General features: G+C 32.0%; 1 protein-coding gene across 9 annotated transcripts in view; it reads left to right on the top strand.

Moving 5' to 3' along the window:
• Positions 1 to 266: 266 nt before the first annotated feature.
• Positions 267 to 21832, top strand: part of LOC100740867 (potassium channel subfamily T member 2) — a 200840-nt gene continuing 179274 nt past the window's right edge. For 2 of the 9 annotated variants that reach the window (XM_024367730.2, XM_024367729.2), the window contains exon 1: positions 16049 to 19371. In XM_024367730.2, the coding sequence (XP_024223498.1) occupies positions 19115 to 19371 (257 nt within the window). In that variant the 5' untranslated portion in view covers positions 16049 to 19114. Of the gene's footprint in view, positions 938 to 4763; positions 5018 to 16048; positions 19372 to 21832 lie in introns of those variants that run through there. The other 7 variants (XM_012385785.3, XM_012385786.3, XM_033320796.1 and 4 more) reach the window with 6 other exon arrangements.

The raw sequence follows: 21832 nt of genomic DNA, 5'->3' as shown, positions 1-21832 counted from the left end.
CACCGTTGAGTAAGCGTCGAGCGCGCGCGCTTCGAATAATTCGACTGCCTGTTCGTTTAGAAATAAAGCGTGATCGCGTCGCACGTGCCGCGCGTTCTACTCTACCGTCCCATTACACGCAATGACAGTTTTACTACGTGATTCAAATTCACGTTACGATTGATACTTCCTGTGCATTTTTAGTGGTATTATCAATAATGCTCGTTGACGCTAGATTTGTTTTAATTTTTCATAAAGTAAGAATTCTTACTTTGTAGAAGTATTACTTTGTAAATATATTTCAGTGAATAATTTAAACACAGTTTTGAATTTGGTAATCTTTCCGGTGAAGAGTTAAAAACGGTTGAACATTAAGCATGTTTTTGATATATAATTATAATAATTATTCGAAAACAAGAACATGATAATTGAAAAATATATAATTGTGCAGTGAAAGTGATTGCCAGTAACGGTGAACTTAACAAGAGAATATTTGTTGTTAAGTAATTCGCGAGATATAAGACGATGATATAATTTGATCTAACGGAAGATGCTTGTTGTATTCTTACTTTCGATAACAATGGGATTGATTTACATTTCGTTGATGAATTTGATTAATTGATCCGAGATGTTTGCCTTGCGTGGAAATGTGTCGATACTCGTGAAAGTGATAGTTCTCGGTAAAAGCATTTCTCTTGACCAATCGATGAGAATGATACGATTTTCTTGAATTGTTTAACAGTCTCATGCACGACATAGAAACGGTTACAAACATCGTTTACATCGACGATCGATAGAAGAAGATTGTAAGATCGAAAAGAATTGTGTCAATGTATGAGATATGATGAAAATTCCGTTGACCTGTGATTCTTTGAAGAAAATAACCATTGACGATGGTTGCCATCTGATTCGACAGAAAAGAATGGAAAATCTATTGAGAGATGAGGATTCCAATTACGTAAGTACATATCAGTAATAATATTTTGTAATCTAAATGTAAAGAGCAGACTGTTGACTATGTAGACTACAGGAAAACGTAATGGAGTCACAGTTGCAGTTTTTTTTTTAAAGGCATATAGTTTTAAAATTCACTATGTTGTTAATGGATTGTTTCCATATCATTTAGTTTCGGGATTAAACATGTATTTTTCAGGTTTTTCGTAAATTTAGGTATATTGTTTGTTATGATATTAAGATATCGACGGTATTTAATCTACTTTATGTAAATTAAAATATATCATATTAATTATAGGAATATTCAGGCCATTGTTGAAGGAATATTCTGTATGTTACATTTTGAAGAGTAGTTAGTGGCTAAGAATATACAAATTTGGAAACAGTACAAATTTATTATAACACAATTGTGTTGTCATAAAACAGGATGAAATAACACAAATTTTCGTTTTTGTCTTTCACATTAATAATCTTTTCTTTTTGTTAAGAAAAATGTAAATTTTTCATCCTGTGCTCTGTTTTATATCCTTTAGATTGGTCGAACATGTTGACAAGCAGGAAATAATACGCCAACATAAAGAATAAATTGATCATTAAGACTACGTAAACAGAATCTTTCGTGGGCAAAAAAATGTGTTTGGAAACTTTTGCTAGAGGTTCAGTGTAAGAAGAGTGATATTTACATCACACGTTTTTTTTATCTTTTATAGAGGAACGATCGTAGAATCTAATTAAAACGAAAACAAAACTAGGTTTATATTTGTTTCTGAGATTAAATGTGTATTTTTCTTACTCTCTTGAACATTAAAAAATATTTAAAACATTAGTTATATATGTAGACTCGTATCTATTGAGCTAAACTAAGATTATTCGTCTTTTTTACTGAAGATTGAGAATTTATCACTTGTTTAAACGATTGTATCTTTAAATCTATTAATTTATTTTATAATTAAGACGTAATAATTAAGAAATCAACAAGATTTGAACTTATCACTTACAATTTTCTCGAGTAGACTTTAAAAATAACAATTTCTTCCAGTTTCTATTTTTCTTTTTCGATCTCTCTTACAAAAAGACCTTCAATTTTTTATTAATCAATGTTTTCGACGATCATCGAAATCATTATTACTTTAATCAACATTTTAATAATAATCAATCTTCTACTGTACGTTAAACAGGAGTAATACTGATTTTTTATGTGAAGTGTTAGAGTAGTAATCAATGAAATGCGACATTCAAAACTATTCGTTTGGAAGTATCTGACGTGTAGTCAATTACATTCACTCGAATGCAATGCTATTGTATTTCGGCAAATGGCCTTCCTCTAGAGAATATATCTACCTAATACATTTGAGTGGAACAAGGCGTAATTGCGGAACAGTATTGTATATCTACTACTGACACCACCACTAATCACTAATAAGTTTCGATCGGAAGCTCCATTTTTGTGCTTTATTTACTCTCGGCTCTGTGTGTAATCTGCAATCTTGAGGTCTGTTATGAATATTATATACATTTCGATGTTTAACCAAAATATAATATACTTTTTAATGTAACGACATTTATTTACTAATTTAATTATTTATTAACAAGGTAATTAACAATATTTTGAGAGAACATGCTATGTGCGAAATACTGTATTAATACTGTATTAATTTATCAAGTAATTTGTTTCTCTTGGAAAAGTTTAAAAAATCGTGGACTTCGTTGTCATTCAAATTACATATCTTTCAAGAAGGCATTTAGTTTATGTTTATCATCATCAATTGTGTTGTGTCTTGTACAATTTAAAAATTAATATTTTAATCATTTTTTAGTAATAACTAGAATTAATGTAAGATATATTAGGGATCCTGAAATTTATAAAAATTGCAATTTTATACATTTCTATCTGTTTTATGTCTAATAGTTAATGACGAGCAAATTTAACATTAAAAGAACTTTCCAGTTTTATAAGATAGTGTAGTACCTATTTCAATTATGGAGAAAAGTAGTAACTGTAAAAAAATGTAAAATTGTTTTGAGTTTTCCTGTACCTTTTAATACTTATGAATATTTTGCGGTTTGATTGAGTACAAAATTACAATAAAGTATAATGTAATTATATAGTTATTGCCTTTACGCAAAATGTAGTCTAACACAAGCAAGAAAAGTAATAATCGTGTTACAAGGTATTATCATTTAATCTGTTAATGGTTGAAACTATAAAAGCTTTCGATCGTTGATTTACCATGAATCGATTTTATGACAGGAATTGCCGGTTTTCATTATCGTACAGTCTAAGGGTGTAGAAGGGTAGTCAAATCTGGAATACCATTACCGACAAATTTAGATTTGTATTTCTTCACTGCAACCTACCCAATTTCCGAGATCTATATACGATTCGTCGTCTTTCTCTAAATCCCATGACAATATCTTGAGATTATTTCGGTTAGAACATAGCTCTAAATTTGGTTCCATAGAGTTTTGGTTTGGAGACATTCGGTCGCGTGGAAGGTTTCCTAATTTTCTAAATGTTAGGAACATCTCGATAGTGACATGACAAATAAATCTAATTTAGCAATGTCGTGATCTCAATGTACCGTTCAATCTTATTTATTACTTGAAAGCTATTCAATGTCCTTGATCTCTGGACAATTTTGCTGAATTCAATTTTAGTATCTGGGGCATTTAAATGAGATGCGTTTACATTTTATGTTAATAAACGTATATGTTTAATATGCAATTTTTAAATATTCGTCTTGTCTTCAATCTTTCAAAAGAGCTGACGTTAAGTTGCGTAGTTTACATGTTAAGCGATCTTGACATCTGTCAACAGTATTAAAATTCTGTTAGCTGCAGCTTTCCGAATCTCGTGTAACTTCATCAGAGTATTAATAATCAGTCACCTTCGTTAGTTGTTCGGCACGTTTTATTAATTGGCCGCCAATGGATATTACGTGCAAGTACAGAGAACATCAATGAGAGTATTAATTCGCACCGAATTAGCGGAACAACATAAATGCATGTATAATTATAAAGCTAATTGAGTGGGCATGGTTTCGATAAAAATATCTCAAACGAATGGAAAAATACGGAAAAATTCAATTTTAAATTAAATTTAAACGCACCATTACAATTTTGTTTGGAGTGGATATAAGAAAATAAAAAAAGAATAAATAATTAACGAGGAACAGTATTAAAATCTCCCCAAACAATTTAGTATATATCTGTGAAGTTAAATTATTAAAGAGATATCTGTGTTTCTTGGAAAATGTACGCCTGCTAACTGATTACTTTAATTTATTAACTGAAGCTAATGAGTATCATCCAAACAGTAAATGTAGTGTACTCTCTTATTACTTGAGTTCTACCACCGACGTGAATAATTTCTCGTTGTGCGACAGATCGAATATCAGCATGTAATCGAGTAATTAGTGGGTTTTCCCTATGGTCATCGCCATATGTCAGGAAGAATACCATGTATATAGGATACACACATGTTCTTTGTGATGTAGTTTAGTCGGAAGCTTTCGTGGGGTTGTAATAGCACGAAAGTACTATTATAAATAATCTGAGGATGTTTACGCATTTATGTGAAATTTCAAAGTGCAAAACTTTACAAAATCCATATATTTCAGAATATATGATATTTTCAAAATAGAATACTCCTTATAATACTCGTAGTATGTTTTATTCCTCTCAATGTTAATAAAAATGACGAAGAATTGCAATAACTGTGGTCTAAAAAATTGAATTGAATTTGGAAATTTATACTGAATTAAATTTGAACTTGATTTATACCGAATTAAAAAATATCAAATATTAAATTTTATATATTCCTGTTTCAGATCGTGATTCGGTGATTGTATGATACGATTACAAAGCTTCCAGCAACAGTGGCAGTTGTAAACAGTATTTTTCGTGGTACCCTCGGCACGATCGAGGAGTACACGAAAGCAACGTCTAAAGAATTGTCCAACATCGAAAACGGTTCGTGCACAATGAATGAACCAGATCCTTGTCTACCACTGATTTTACCTCCGAGATATAGACTTCGCGATCTCCTCCTGGGGGATTATGCTTTTAATGATGACGGCGAGCGGTGAGTAAATCTTTAATGTTGCATATTTCCTTTCAAATGTTTGGAGAACAAAATATACATCACTGTCTAATCTCCAGATATTTAAGATATTTCTCTTTTCCTATAAGAAAGTTATATCATTTTACTAGTATCATTGCGTGAATTTTATCAATATGTCGTAAGTCCTTTTATAGAAGTTGGAAGGACATTCGAGCGCCTGTACCAATTTCCGATGAATTATCTGTGCTCACTAGGAAATATTCAAGTATTACTTACGTACTCATGAATTTAAATCTTCGTGAGATACGACTCTCGTATTAATGTCTTTTGGGCGAATGGACATTTATCTCAATGTAAATTCCCTTAGTCCGATATAAAAGTAAGTTTTCAGATAAAAGAGAGAATGATAATTTGTTTATGTTACAAGAGTATTCGAAAATCTCATTCTCTCAATATAATTTTAATCGTGTAGCACTTTTAGTCTTTTCACTGTTATAAAAGTTGTAACTAAGGTAGACGACATTACAAAATATTGAAATACTGAAATATTAAAACGTATTCTTTTTTATTTCATTTTCATTAGAGATAGTATGTATAAATTATTGATCTATGTATAGACGCGTATAATACTTTAATCTCGCTGAATATAGTTAGTCGTTTAAGAGATTATGCTTTACTTTTCGTATGTGATTGGAGTTTTTACTAAAATGTTAGATAAATTTATTTATAAGAGTGGTACTTTTAATTTTATATATCTCTCTATCCATAATTTTGTGTTTCTTAACCATACTTTATTTTGTTTTACTATATTTGTAATTCAATCTTGAACTCGCTGTTGCTAAATTAAAATAGTGATTCGATTGACTTCAATTTTATAATTTTCATTGAAACGCAAATTATAAAAAATTATACAAAATTATCAACTAGCTGTTTCTTGGCTATAGATACATTGTAATTTAAAACAAAATCCTCTTATATGTTACAAATAATTACTTCTATCCGTCACACCTACATCTGTATTTAATTAAACAAGATTTTGATTACCGAGAAATGTTTAAAATTAAGTAAATAATGGCGACGTCGCGTTCATGTGTTTTAATATGGATATGTAAAGTGATTGTAAAGGTGTGGCTGTGTAGTAGAGAGACCTTATACACAAGTATGAAATTCACAGGGGAAACTAATTCGTTTCACGAAAAGAAAAAAGGTTCGGAGGGAACAAATTAAATTGCCTGTTTTCTCAGTTGATGAGTTCTTTTCGTTACGAAAGAGGAGATTTGGGGTTGAAAAAGAAATGATCTCGTGTTTGAGATCACCGATTTTGTGCCTGACCCGTAATATCTTGTTTCTCAGAAATGTTCACGAAACTGACGGCACCGATATTACATTTAGAAGGAATATTCAGTGAAAATGATTCATTGACATTTTATTTGTACGATATAAATTGCCATTTTATTATATTAAGGAAAATCGAAAAACAAATATCAAAGGAGAAAGAAAAAAAACTGAAATTTAAATAATACAACAAAATCAAAATTGTAAATGAAAGCTACGCTAATATTGTAAACAATAATGTCTAGCATTAAAAGGATTTAAATTGCAAATGAGTTAGCCTCTGAATGTATCAGATATTTATTAAACAGCATGAGCATCATGTTTCATTATACTGTGTCTGTTCTTTTAATTTTTTTTTCTTCGATCCGGAATGTACCCTTCCCTCAGGTTTATTTAATAATTCAAATTTTATAATACGAGAACAGAGAGTGGGTCGTGAATTGAATGGCACAATATCTATTAGGATAGTCATCTTGAAATTTCAAAAGATGGGATAGCTCTGGAGGGGAACCAGAAATAATACTGAATTTAGAATAAATAGGATACCAAGTTTTTTATTGGAGAATTGTCATAGTTATAATACTAAAATTATCTGAATGGTCGAAATAATCAATATAGAATTTGTCATAATAATTGTATAGATGTATCACAGTTTTGTAGAGATTCAAATGATTCTATAGTTATAATAATTTTAGAAAGAAGATAAAGACTGGCACATCGTTTTATTCTTTTAGAAGAAAAATTTTTGAAAGCTACTAAGTAATTTATTTCTCATATATTGATTGATGCTTTATCGCGACATATCTTCATCACAATCGATTTCCTCCCCTTGGTTAGAAAGAACGTAATAAAAGGTTTTATAAAAGGGTTCCTTCTTTTGACAACACGCTGTCTCGCATTTTTTTTACCATTCGTATTGGAATCCCATAAAATCCTCGTACAAGAAAAAACATATTTCGTTACAAGAAAGACGAGTAGAGAAAACTGGTTTCTTTTGAACACTTTAATATTTTACAGCATCTGATGATTGGAACATGATCTGTTAAAAAATAAAAATAATTAGAGTTATTATATGTGTACAGTTATGTTTTTTTGCACAAAGAAAAAATAAAGAATTGGTTAGGGGATTCTATTTCTTGGATTTATATTTATTACATAATGTATATTACACTGAATCTAGCAATCTTGTAACAAAACTCTTAATATCCAGGAGATGAGAATTAGCACTTATTAAATTGGGTATAAAGTTAAGTAGATTTAACTCGAGGAAATATTTTTTATAGCATACTAACCAGAAAAAGAAATGTTTATCAGAAATAATTTCTATATGTTGCAGCAAACAAATGAAATTATCAATTTTGATAAAATCCTTAGAACAGTACCAGTTATTAAATAAATTAAATTTGATTAGATTAAATTATTTAGCTATTTAATTTAATTGAATAATGTGTCACAATCCTTATTTAATTCAGACTACAGGCGAGTCAGTTTGAGATTCACCCATCTATTAATTCCGGACAAAAAGCAGAGACAATTTTGCATGCTTTGGACTGCCGCTGAATCGTTTCTTTGAGCGGAAAGTCTAGTTTTTTACGCTCCAGTACCTTCTCATCCTTTAGAAGAAAGTCGGTCAGAAGCGCGTTTGAAATAAAAAAAAAAAAAGAGTATTGGTCGAATCCTATGATAACTGAGTTGAATTCAACCGAAATTACCCTCTGCAACTTCATATCTATCTATATGTATGAAACACGTATTCAATGATGAAACTTTTAGTTTGTACCTTTTTTTTATTATATCCACTCTCATATACGTATTTCCTTCCATTACGCATATATTTATTATTTCTTTTACCATTCTCTTTAGTTGTACCTTATAAATATTCGAAAAGAATCACTCATAAAATTTTTATTTGCCACGAAATCAACACTCGTTTCACTTCATCCACTTTACACTTTGTTCACGTATCCGTTTTATCGAATTTTTACATCCAAGGAAAACGTCAAATATAGTGCCACGCCAAAATGTGTTTTATTAGCTTCATACCGCGATGCAGTCACGTTGATAACTCAAAAGATAGATTTGCTACCTTCGTATCGGCGCACTTTCATCTTTGTGACTTGCAGTTAACTATCAAGAGAGATTGAAATTTGATCTTTAGATACGTGAAATTCGAATCCAGAATCTTGTAAATATAATTCTCGAAATTATCGAAACTCGAATCTCTCAAAAATTGGAATGCTTACTTATTGATACGATTGTAAAATCGTATCAATCAGAATAAGTTTAAAGAATAATCAAAATTGGATTATGTTATTAATTAAACAAAGATAGTTTTATACCGCAATATTCTCGTAAATTATTTACACAAATTACTGTTAATCTGGATTTCGAGAGCTTCGATCCACAAAAGTAGCAGAAAGTTTCGAGTATCGAGAACTCGAAACTGGAAAGGTTTCGAGTGTACCATCCCTAAAATATACACCAAAACGTGTCGTTAAGTTCATGCCGCGATTCACTCGCGTACGTAACTCATAAGGACGATATGCTATCTTCGTGACGGTGCATTCTCCTCTTTGTGGTCTCGAATTAACTATAAAGAGGCAGTTAACACGATTTTAGATTCATCGATGCAAATATATGCAAGGTCAGCACCAACTAGAATCCTTGGTCCATGACAAGATGGTCATAGTGTTCTTTCATCAAAGACTCGTGACAAATAGTACGAGCTTGTGCAATAGTTTGATCGCATGTATGTATAGGACTATCGAATTGAAACCAACCGAATTTTAAGATTGACGCAGTGAAGTATTGTCTTATTTCGTGATGAGGCTGAGGCTGGGTCTAAGAACCACACTTGACACAATTAATATCGACCGGTCTTTCTATTTTTGTTATTTTCCGCTGTCTCTTCTCATTTGGTCAACTGCTTCGTATACGCGATCCAAGATACAACAAAGTTTCAAACATTTCACTGGACATACGATTTCGAAACCGCTATCGGACAAAGTTTCCCAACATATTTCTTTGTTGCTATGTGAAATCGGTTCGTATTGTGCTGAACTTTGGGGAATTTCAAATCATACAATTACATTCTTTTTTAGAAAAGTTAAGGGAACTTTGTGTTTACTTGTTATTCGTTTTTGTATATTATTATCTATACATGAACAGTCAACAATTTGGTATCATTTTTGCAATACCTATTAGATATAATTAGACAATTATAGATAGTAATTTTCTTTACTTCGATAGTTCTATGTCAATGTATTTAAAGTTACATCCAAATTCGTGTTTATTAAATTCTGTGGTTTTCATTTTGTTTTGTATGATCATCTATCTATGTTATTTCATTACGAAAATGCTGTATTAATATTGCTTGTGTTTAATGTTCTTGTTGGGTACCGATACCGCATGATATCATTACAATTAGCTGCAATGATGGAAGTTCGCATTAAAATTGCCATAAAACATCATTATGTTTCACGGTAATCATTATACCCGGTTTACTCTTCCGCCCCATTGTCATGAAACATACTTATAGATGTATATTTACAAACGCTTAACTGAATAATATTTAAAGCAGAACACAATTTCGAATTGTCATAAATTACAAATACCCCGCACATTTATGCAAATTTATGTTATTTTGAATATAGTTAAATATAGGAATGCAATCTAAATTGAGATATTTTTCTCCCTCTAGATATTATAACGAGTATTAAATATTACTAAAATGAAAATAGAAAAGTAATAATTTTAGTTACTATTTGAAAAACATCAGTCAAAGAAATGGAATCTAAATAGAGATTTGTTTTATTCTTTAAATGATAAAAGAACTTTACTTCGGATATTTTGTGTATTTTTACATGTTATAGGCATTCTATATAATTGTGCACATTTAAATTTCCTATAAATGCCAAAATCTTTGCAGTCTGTCTATAAATTATAAGGATTGAGAAGATACAGTAAAATTAAAGTGTGAAAGGAAAATGGTAATTCTAGTTGCTATTCGCTGTGAATGTGTTGTACAAAATATCAGTTTCGATTGGACGAGCGTATCACCTTTAATACAGGCTTGACCGAAATAAGGAATAGTAATGACTATATGCCTTCAAATTCTGTTCTTTTCTCGCAATTCATATAAAGCTACAATTTTCAGGTAGTCATTAATTACAAGGCAATATTAGCACCTGCAAAGTGCTTCTTAAAAAATTTACATAGAAATGGAGTTACATTCAGGAATTTATGATAGGTAGGGGAAAAAATCTACATAATTACTAAAAAAATATAAATAAGGTCGCAGAACTGTAGATTATAAGAAGATGACAATAAATTGTTTAATTTCCAACATTTCTCAAAATTAGTATTAAATTATCTGATTTCAAAGATTTCTTAAAATTAGTGATAGATCCTTTAATCTTTAACATTTTAAGGGACCACCAACCTTTAACTAACACATAAAAATTTTTCTGCATCTCTTACTCATTTATGCAAAGTATGTATTTAAAGTATTAATTAAAATATATATCTTTATTTTAGTTTTTTATCTTTTCGCAAATTCTATTCTAAAAATTACTACAAATGATAGAAGCATAAAAATAGTTTAATCCCTTCATTGTCCGTTGAAATCACAATATGCAGCAAAACTTGAGAGAACTTATCGTACATTGATTTTATGCATATTGCCTGTTAATTATATTGTCTGGTCAATATTATGTATTCTTCATACAGTAGATCTTAAAACAGGGAATACATTTATACATATTTATTCGTAAATTTATTTGTAAGTACCATCAAAGGCAGCTATAAATATTAACAGTCAAACAGTTTATGAATTTAAATAGAACGATATTCCTCTATCGAAATTCTCTTTAAACTTGTGCAAACTCGTTTGAAATTTCGTTGTCAGAGAAGATCTCTAGTTAAGAATATAATAACGAATAATTCCTAATTTCAAAGGCGGTTAAGTTGTAAGATGGCGCGTTATTTCATTTTAACCGTTTACTCGGATATGATTTAAAACCTCCTTTCGCCTTTTCTTGATATCTGCAAGATACAATTTTCTTTGAAACACGCGCGTTCTGAGATTTACATACAGGTGTCGATGAACGAGCTCTTTATTACCAACATGCTTTTTAACTTCTCGTTTCGATTCTCTGTTCTTCGTCAAGGAAATTCGTGATTAAAGGAGATAGTTGGAAACGAGACATCTCCTCGCCTAAATGGTCAACCTTTCGAAGTTGCAATTGTCTTTGCATCTCCGGTTGGCAGGAAATTGAAGGCACCGTCTATACTTGCCCACGTATCGTTCAACGACAATGACAAACTACAAACTCGACAAAACCGGTTGCCATGGAAATCGATATTTCGAATCTTGGTCGTTGGTGGAATCTTTCTTCCGAGAACAAATGATAGAGATATTTCTTGAAAATCTGTTTGAGTCGCTGATGTCTCTACTAACATATATTGTGCGGTGTTTGCATTTTTGCAATCCTCCAATGTATTCAAACAAGCTACAAAATGACCATGTGTTTGGGACATGTTTCAACATTTGGCATCGTAATATACGTGTGCTTATATGAAGTTTATCAAGACGTATGATTTATAATTTTTATAGTGTGTTCCTTTTAATAATAATGATAATTTTTGTGACTATTTTCTATAGTGAAGAATATAGAATATATTTATTTATTACTTCTTAATGTTAGGAAAGATTTCTATATTATATGACTATAAAGTATACACTTTTATAATTATGATTTTATAAGTATGTTCAAACATATATTGAGGATAGTCTTTAATTTTGATGTATATGAAAGACGGCATAAGTAAACGTTTTGGACAGTTCAAAGAAATGATTAATGAAAGAAAGAAAAATGTTATAAATATTAAGAAAGTTCAATGATTCGATTGAAAATCAATATAGTAATGGGATATCTAGAGTAATGAATAAGGCAACATGCCGTGGCGTTTCTTGATCATAATCACTTCTTACAGGAATATATATTTGGTTTCCTTGATTGTAATAATTTAATGATGGAATCGCGAAAAGAAAGTTAGTCATGATATGTTGAAAAATACCAAACAAAGCTATATATAAGGAAATAATTATTTAATTATATCATTGTTTTAAATACTAATGATTATTAAAAATACTATGAAATGTTCAATATCATGTTATTCTTGTTATCTAAGATTCCAACAAAATTGCGTTTGTATTGTGTTGTGAATATTAAAAAGTTTATCAGGACTATATTACTATTACCCTGGGTCCTGGCGTGATTTAAGTTGGCGAACTTCTCTTTTACAGTCATTTCTCCTATGAGAATATGTTCACCTTCGCTTTTTTCTCGGCTGATTAAACAAAATTCACTTTCAGCTCGGAGTTATAATTTCACAGATACGAACTCATAAAGTTGTACATGCTAGAAGGGGCAGTTAGAAATTAAATTGAAATGAAGTGCGAATATGATGAAAGTACTAAAAGAGATTAAAAAAGAATATACCAAAACCATAGTTTAGAATCAATCAAATCAATAGTTGCAGTGGAAAATGGTATGATGTTAATTACAAATTTTCTTACATCACATTAATAAGTTACTTAAAATATCTAGATAATTAGGGGAAATCTTGAATTGTTGCCGTAAACGATTCAATCTACAGTTTTAATTTAATTCATTTTCTATTTTAATTTAAGCCATTCTATAAAATTCCCTTCATAGAGAATAGATCATGAATATAGGAGACCAAAGTGAAACGTTCGCCTTTGTTACTGTAATTACAGTTACGAATTATTAAAGTCCTTTCAGTGCAAGGGTACTTAGGAAAATTGCTTCACTCTTTTTTTAATTTTCCTACCTTAGTATGTGGGACGTAAATGTCATCTGACTTAATTCTGTGAGATTAATTAAATGTTATCAAAATTATATTCAAGTACCTCGACAATTTTATCACATTTTTACAATTAAATATATTATTTATTTCTAATATTCACACACATACACACACAGAGTAGATAAATTATTCATTATAAATTCTTAAATAAATGTCGTGAACATATTTTCGTCTATGAAAATTTTAGCACTACTTTTATTATTCTCTGCTTAAAAGAAAATTACAGTTGATAAGATAGTCAATACCCTATATTACTGTGGTATTAGTTCTGTTAATCGATGCATCTATTCATTTCCGCGTATGTTCAATTCCCTGAACTATGCAATAGCACGAAGAATACTATACCTTGTTACTGACGATTACTGTATAAGCGTACTCGAAAGTAATCACAATTAATGGATTTTGAACATTTGGCAAACAGGTTCGATAAATTGGACAAAACAATCCAACTGTGTTGTTGTTACAAACTCTTGCACTGCACGTAGTGCGTTGTTATGTAATTATTACTATAATAAATATGCAACTATTAATTCATTTTTTTTCATATAAAAGCTACTCGGAAAAAACATGATAGTTCTACACTTGTTGATTCTCTGATTCCAAGAAATTTTGTATAACACAACGGGATACATAATATTATGATATTCAATATCTTTTTTAATATTCATAAATAGCACATATTTCATTAATCAGGTAATTGATATTCAAATTAAATAAAAATGTAGTTAATATGCATATGTCAATTAGCGATGTATTCAATTTGGAGAAGGAGGCATGACTCGTCATGTTTCTTTTCCGTAGTATTCATATAGCGAATTATGTTTTTAAAAATGAATATCAATTACTTTAAATATTTGTAATTGTTTCAGAAAACGAAAATAATGAATTAAAAAATAATTTTGTCTCTATCTATTGATAACTCTTTCTAAATTACTCTTATGTAGGTAAAGTAGAACTTTTTGGTTCCTTAAGAATCATTTCTGAAGTTTCCCGGCAAAAATCTAATGTTACTTATTTTCTGACTCTCGGAAAACGCGCTTCTTTGCACGCTTTGAAACAAATTATTTATTGAAATCTGATTCTTTTATGTTTTCGCGTACCTGTTTTTTGAAAAAAATCTTCATAGATCAAAGGAGTAGATTTCTTTGAACCAAGGATCAAAGTATGCTTATGGAGAAAAACAACATCTTTCTACCTTATCGACTGCTTTTACGGAATTTATAAAGCTTTTGAGCTTGCGAGTTTTATATTTCCTACTCAGCGTTATAACGCTTCCGCTCTTATGTAGAGTGCGCTGCTTGACGTTGCTAGGTTTTTCATAAGATAAAGACCGTGGTAACTTTTATATTCTTTTTCTAATCATAAGTTTTTCGTATAATTTAAAATATAATATATGATATATTGCTTTTACAGTACAAGTTAACAATATTACCAATATTAATAAATATCTTTTTATAACAATAACAAGCTTGATATTAAAGGCAAAAGAAACCGTACAATAATTTTTTCAAATTGCAAGTTACCTGAATATTTTATTTAACGAAATATTATTTAACGGTAAAAATGGAAGTCTATAATTTTCAACTTATTAATTTACTAATATCACTTGTTAAATTATCGTACATGTCTCCAACAGTCAACAATTTCTGATCACGAAATATCCATTTTATTCTTCCAGTGTAATATTAGATCTTAAATGACAGATTTTAGTTTAAAAAACTATTGTATTTTCCTTATACTTTATAAACTAACCACTTTTGTTGTTAAATCAACTTTACATACATACTTTCGTAACTTTATTTTAAGTCATGCGAAAGTTGAGTATCTCGAGAGGTGAACCACGTGGCGTATTGAAAGTCCGAGCTTTCCGCGTTACGTTAGCCATCAGTGCGCAGGCTTGATACGCAAATTCAGCTTTTCCCGGCGCGAATCGATGCTGTACTCCGGTTGTCCATTCATCCGGCTGTGTTATTCCCAAATAATTTCGCTCTCACTGCGTATAACCTTCGACGTTACAGAATTTAATCTGGTACGAATTTATACTGGTTCGTTTAAAACTATCGGGACGACATTATTGGGTGAAAGTAGCGTTTTAGACAACTTTTAAGAAAATCTTTAATGAAAAAATGACAATTTTAACGACGATCTTGAAAGAAGAAAACAGAAAAGATAAAAAAAAACATTTCTATCTTTTCTATCGAATTATGTAACAGTGACTGCCCTTACTGGCTATATACACCTTTATCATAATTTAACAAAATACGAAGATAATTATCCCATGTAATTTAAAGCAAAAATTACATTTTGTTACTTCAGGAAGTAAAGTTCACCCATTCGTCGAGAGACACGTGTTATTTATGAAGATATTATAAAATAATCATATGTAAATCATATAGCACTTTTATGAGTTTCGAAGAATTCTTAATGTAACATAAGTTCGAAATATGAACTCGTTCTGAAGCTCGTATTACGATCTAGTATACCATAATAACATCGATATAAGTGACACTTTGGCCCCAAGATATGCTCAGGCACGATTCATTCAACCTAAGCAGGATTATTTATCACAAACATCGATGCGACGTCGAAGTTGATAGGAAGGATCTCGCGTAAGTAAATGATGATGACACAAAAACGTACGTACATTAGAAGCATCTCGTGCAGCGCAGTCGCCTTGACAACGGCGGCGCCACGTGCATGTGTGCCGTTTTGTCGGAAGCGAGATGGAGAGGAAGCCATCGAACAGGAGAAAGCGAGTAAGTTGAGTGGACAAAGTGAGAGAGAAGCGGAATGAAGGAGAGAAAGGGAGAAGGATCATGACGTTGAAGAAGGAGGCAGGAAAAGAGTGGGGCGAATGTTGGTGATCGGAGAGGAGAGAGTAAGGGGTGGTTGAGCACGAGAGAAAACCGCTACGATGTACCGCAGTACGGGGTGGTGAGCTGCGAGCTGGCTCCTCGACAGTGAAAAACCAGTGAGCTGGAGGACAACCTGACACAATCCACAGTGATATGTTATCGGGACTGATGTGTCTTGTCCAAGCGGTTTGCGATCCGCCATTTCCATTCACCAAAATTCTCATACGTTTCGATTCTCATGAATCGCATCAACACGAGTCTTTCATACCATTGAACGTGGTATCAAGTACAACTTCGTTATTTTACGTATCTCCTTGAGAAACTGTTCGATCTTTGTAAGAGGGAAAAATATTTTTGTCGTGTGTGTGGATGTAATTCAGACAATCTATGGGGATGTCGTAACTTTCGTGTTATGTCAAGGCCGATGCAGTATGTAACATGTCGATATGTCTCACTGGTTCAACCACGGTATCTCGATCTTAGACACTTGTCTCTGGATTTCGCTGGAGGAAAATGCGCCACATTACCGCGATATTGAAAATACCGGGTGATATTTGTCAGCGGTTAAATGTTCCGTGAAATTTCCTCATGAGCCCTGATCAGCTGATTCTTCGTTTCTTCGCCAATGGCAATCGAGGCTGTGAAAATTATTAACGTTCGACGACGGTGAACGTCGATTTAATATTCATCAGTGGTTACCTTGAAAACGTTCCATATAATCTTTTCTTATACTTATAATCTCGTATCGATCAAATCCAACAATGCGCGGTTCGTTCATGAAACGAGGAATACGGAGATTGATGAAGACGAAGTAGACAGTAACATTCCAGTGAATATTCATCGAATTGATAACTATTCGTTGTTTACGAAAGAAGGAAAATCTATATCGTGTGTTGTTTTCAAGTGTACGGTCGTTATTTATCCGTGAAGCATATGACGTTTGTGCTAACGTACATTCAGAGATTTACATTATGGACGAAATCTGAAGGTAACATCAAAAATAATTTCGAAACACGCACAGTACTCGGCAAGCCATAACGATGCTCTTTCTAGGAGATTAGTGGGCAATATAAAGCTGATCGCTTTGCAACTTGTCGCAACATTTCTAATCAAACGCTTATAATAGTTCCCACCATACAATCGAATGTTTCAATCAAGAACAATATGATGAAATAATATTGCAATGATCATGACCTTAGATACTGACCATCACGTGACTTCGTTTAGATCAATCAGAAGTCTGCCGTGACAAGAAGCTGCTACCTATTTTTGTTGAATGGAAAGCTGGTCGTTAAAACCACAGCGATCAGTTAAATCGCCTCTGAGAACGTTAAAGCAATTTGTTTAATTATATGTTTATGATACGTTTCCTTTTGGTCGATACAACGAACAAGCATTGGCGGAAGCATTCGCATTTGCACATGGATCAAAAAGAGTTCTGACAATGCGTTGTACAAATAACAATGATCATTTGAATTCTCTGAAATTAGCATCATTGGGAATAATGAGAATGTATTTATCGAATGTATCGCGTAGCTTCAGTGCATCGACTGTTAATGCAGCATTATAATGTTTATCGATATAATGGCAATAACCACGAGATTGACTGTTATTTGACATCAATTAAAAAGTTGATAACTGTTGAACGAAACCTTTTTCAGCAGACTTGCTACACTCGTTAAATTTTTGAAGATTATTGTTAAACATAGATGATAGAGGATACTTAGAGGATACTTTTGAGATTGTTGTTGAAGTTGCTCACATTTGATAGTTACGCTAGATTGGTTAATAGCTGTTGCATAGTTATGCAATATATGCGAAACGTTATTTCGCACCTATTTTTAAACAATTTTCCTTACATTGATATTGCATTTATGTCGAGAATATACAGAAATATATCGAAATGTTGTAATGATTTTGATCGTAAGGCATAGAGTATATTGTAAGAGCACTGCACTTGTTAACTGGGGTCACCAGCCCTGAGAAATTTCTAAAATACGATTCTGTCGATCGATTCTAAACGAAAATTTGCATTTTTCAATCGAAGCGTAATTTCACGTTTCATCCAAACGTTCTACGAAACGTTTAATAAAGCAAATTTCAAAGTGGATAGTTATTAATTTCCCACGCTTAATTGCCAATATTTAACTCTTAATTAATTAATTGTAAACATACATTATATAGAGGTTACATAGTTTACACGTTCCAGCGAAGTTAAGAGAAATTCAATTAACGAATTCCTCCAATTCGAAAGCATTCGGACAAACTTTTACAGTCGGAGAACAATTTATTTGATCGTTTGCACGAGAGAACGTTTTCGAGAGATAATTCCAACTTTTGTCAACGACCTGCAAAGGAAGAATAATATGTTCCTAAGGATGTAACGCTTCGCCACCGAAGGTGGCAATCATCGAGTTTGATACATCAAGCGTATCGATTAGAAATTATATTGATACCTCGAAGCGAGTACAAATTGCTTTCGAAGTGATTAAATTCATAACATAAAGAATTCCTAATATAAATCGTTTTAAGGAACAGAAAGAAGCAAAAGGAGAAAAGGATTAAAAAATCAAAATCAATATTCATAATATAAATTATCGTAAGGAACAGAGGAAAGCAGAAAGCAAAAAAGGATCAAAAATAAAGAATCAAATAATTACAATATTCGATTCTATATCGTGATTTTATTAATCTGCTAATCATGATGGAAAACGATTTCAAGTTGTGCGATCGGTTTGACTGTTTGAAAGTAATTCGCGATTTATTGAAATACGACGTTTGGACGCATCATATTCCCATGACGTAGTCCGCAATGTGAGGGTGGCAATTTGAGGATGATGTTATCGGAGGGACATCATAGATCGATTCGTACGCTAGTTGTACGATCACGCGCAACAAAGTGAAGCTTCCACCAGGAAAGAAGGAACATCGGGCGAACGAGTCGGCGTTCCGTCAACTGTTCGCCCTGTTTCATCAGCGTAAGCCTCGGGATCCTCTTCGAGGCCAAAACGCTGCCTCGTCGGTTCCTTTACTCGAGATGGGCGCTAGAGCATGGGACTACGAGGCACTGCCGGAACTCCATACCTCGGCGGCCGTCACACCTACTTCCACGCCGCCAAATGCACAGCAGAAGACGCATCCGCCGAGGGTCTACTTCCAGGCAGAGAATTTGGCCTCCACCAGGAGACGGAGCAGCTCAAGGTTACTCGCTCCTCAATCCTCCTGCAGGAGACGCAGCAGAAGCATGAGTGCATGGGGTGATCTGTCGAGATCGTCGTTCAAACTCGATGAGAGGTAGGTCGTTGATATTTGAAGCATGAAGCGAACCATTTGAGAAGTTCAATGAGACGATGTAAAACTTTTTTGGTCAACGAGCTTATAGTCTAGACGCGTATCGCATATAAAACACACAAAATCACACATGGAATTTCTTATTAGCGCAATCATATAACAAACGAATGTAGGTTTAAACGAGTATAAGAAATTATATAACACATTTTTCTAACTGAGATAAATTATATAAATTTCCAGCCTTTAGCCAGGATAAACCTTTAAAAAGATAGTACTTTCTCAGATTTCTCACATACTTAGTAAGTTATGTGACATTATGTCCAATAGGTTCTACTTTTATATCTTCCGAGTAACGTCCTTCCTACAATCTTCCCAGGAAGTAGGAAGTTAGGCACGTCGTAAGCATTAATGCACAACTTTTCTCCTTGGCTTATTCCTTTTACGTATTCCGTGAATTATTATAAAAGGAAACTTGCGCATTTAAAATTCCTCTGTGAAAATGGAATGGAACAACCTGCTCAAAATGTATAGCTTTCTGGCTTTGCAAATTCACGCTCGGAGTAAACGCTTGAATGCATAGCTAAAACTGTTAAAAGTATCGTATGCCACGCAGAGAAAAATTTAAATATCGATATCTGATATTTTTATATTATTTCGCACTTTTAAAACTGTTTCAAAAGCGAAAAAAAAGCTAACGAATTCTTCACCTACCAATATGTGTTTTGTATATCTCCTATATTTTTATACCTATATCTTTTTATATCTCTATTGTCACGCCAGTTTCTTTTTAAAATATAGATTTAGTAATTGATTGTTCTATTATAAAATAATATACCTTGTGGCCCTGATAGACTGTACTAGTATTAAAGTCGTTTATTAATATCGAAATCAATATCGATATAGTAGAAATAAGAAAAATATAAAACAAAAATACGTAAGCAATATTGCGATCGTCCTGTGTAAATTACTGCTCTCTAGCAAAAATAAGTTATTTACTTTACCCACTTATCTAGATAAATTGCGTATAAGATATAAATATTAGTATCGTTATGATCAACGACAATATATCAACATGTCGAGGGCATGATGAAGCAAGAAAAGAAAACTAAATAAGATGGGTATTTATACATATGGTATATATTATATATGGTATATCATACATACTATATACATATACATACTATATAAAATATGAAATACAGTAGGATTTTGATTATCCAAATTAACTGTGATTTTTATACATTTATGGGAAATTTAATACATTATACACAGCATGTAAAAATATATAAAATATTTAAAGTACAATGTTTGATGTAACACTTTGTAGAAACAAATCACCACTTTGTTTGAACTTTTTTTGGTGATATACAAAATGCTTGAATTTTATAACATGCATTATTATTATTATTATATTATATGCACACATTACCATCTGAATTATTCATTTCTCATTATAAAAGTAGCAAAACATGCATATGAATGAAAAATATAATAAACATTCTAACAACTTTTGGCAATATAACATTTATTTAACAATATTATTCAAATGGGAACTATAACGTAATGCAATAACATGGATGAATCGTTGAAATTGTAATATAGAAACTAATATATAAAAAAGTGAGAAGGAAGAAGAATTTACATAGGACTACATAGGACTAAAATGTCCCGCTTCAACAGCTTAGAGTTGTAACACGCGTTTCATCCAATTTTGCTGAATTTAACTTACATGTTGCTGTATCTACGCAAACTGCGACATTTGCTTTTCATTTTCTGTATGTTTTTGAGTGGTTACAGATGAAACATATACACTCAATGACATTGAAATATGTCTATTATTTTTTATTCTTTTATGTCGACGTGTGTTATATCTTTCGCTGACATTTTGTTAAACTAAACCAAAACTGGCAACTTATTTATTGCCAAGTAGACATAAACATTATTCTCCCTTCTATTTATTAGCTCTTCTGTCATATAAATTCGTATATACAAGATAGCCTATATTGTGCGAACGAAAAAAAAAGTATATTCCATTAAATAAACTAGCCGATACCTAACCCTAAAACAACTCCTCGTATACGTTTGCTAAGCTTCGGTCTTTAATTATCAGTGGTCGTTTCAGGGACTAACCAAAAGTGTTTTACTGTCAACGCATCGAAAACCAATAGCGACCCTGGTTCGGTAATATCGAGAAATGTCAATTAGAGATTTCGAAGCTTCCATTAAGCTGGAAAAAGGTCGACACACATTTCATGTAGTGCACACGGACTTAATATCAGAATTTCTAAGGGAAATTTATTGCGTAAAGGAAGTAGCTTGGGATTTATTGCCATATAGGCATTTCTTGATACTATGAATTTATATCGTTGTCGTCATTATTTTCTGAACGTAGACTCTCGTTCAAAAGTTTGGATCACCTTTCGCCGTTTGAACGTACGTTTCTCTGAGAAATAAGAACATTATG

The sequence above is a fragment of the Bombus impatiens genome, unplaced genomic scaffold (genome assembly GCF_000188095.3).
Source record: "Bombus impatiens unplaced genomic scaffold, BIMP_2.2 scf_0359, whole genome shotgun sequence".
NCBI lineage: Eukaryota > Metazoa > Arthropoda > Insecta > Hymenoptera > Apidae > Bombus > Bombus impatiens.
This window is presented reverse-complemented; position numbering and strand designations above follow the sequence as displayed.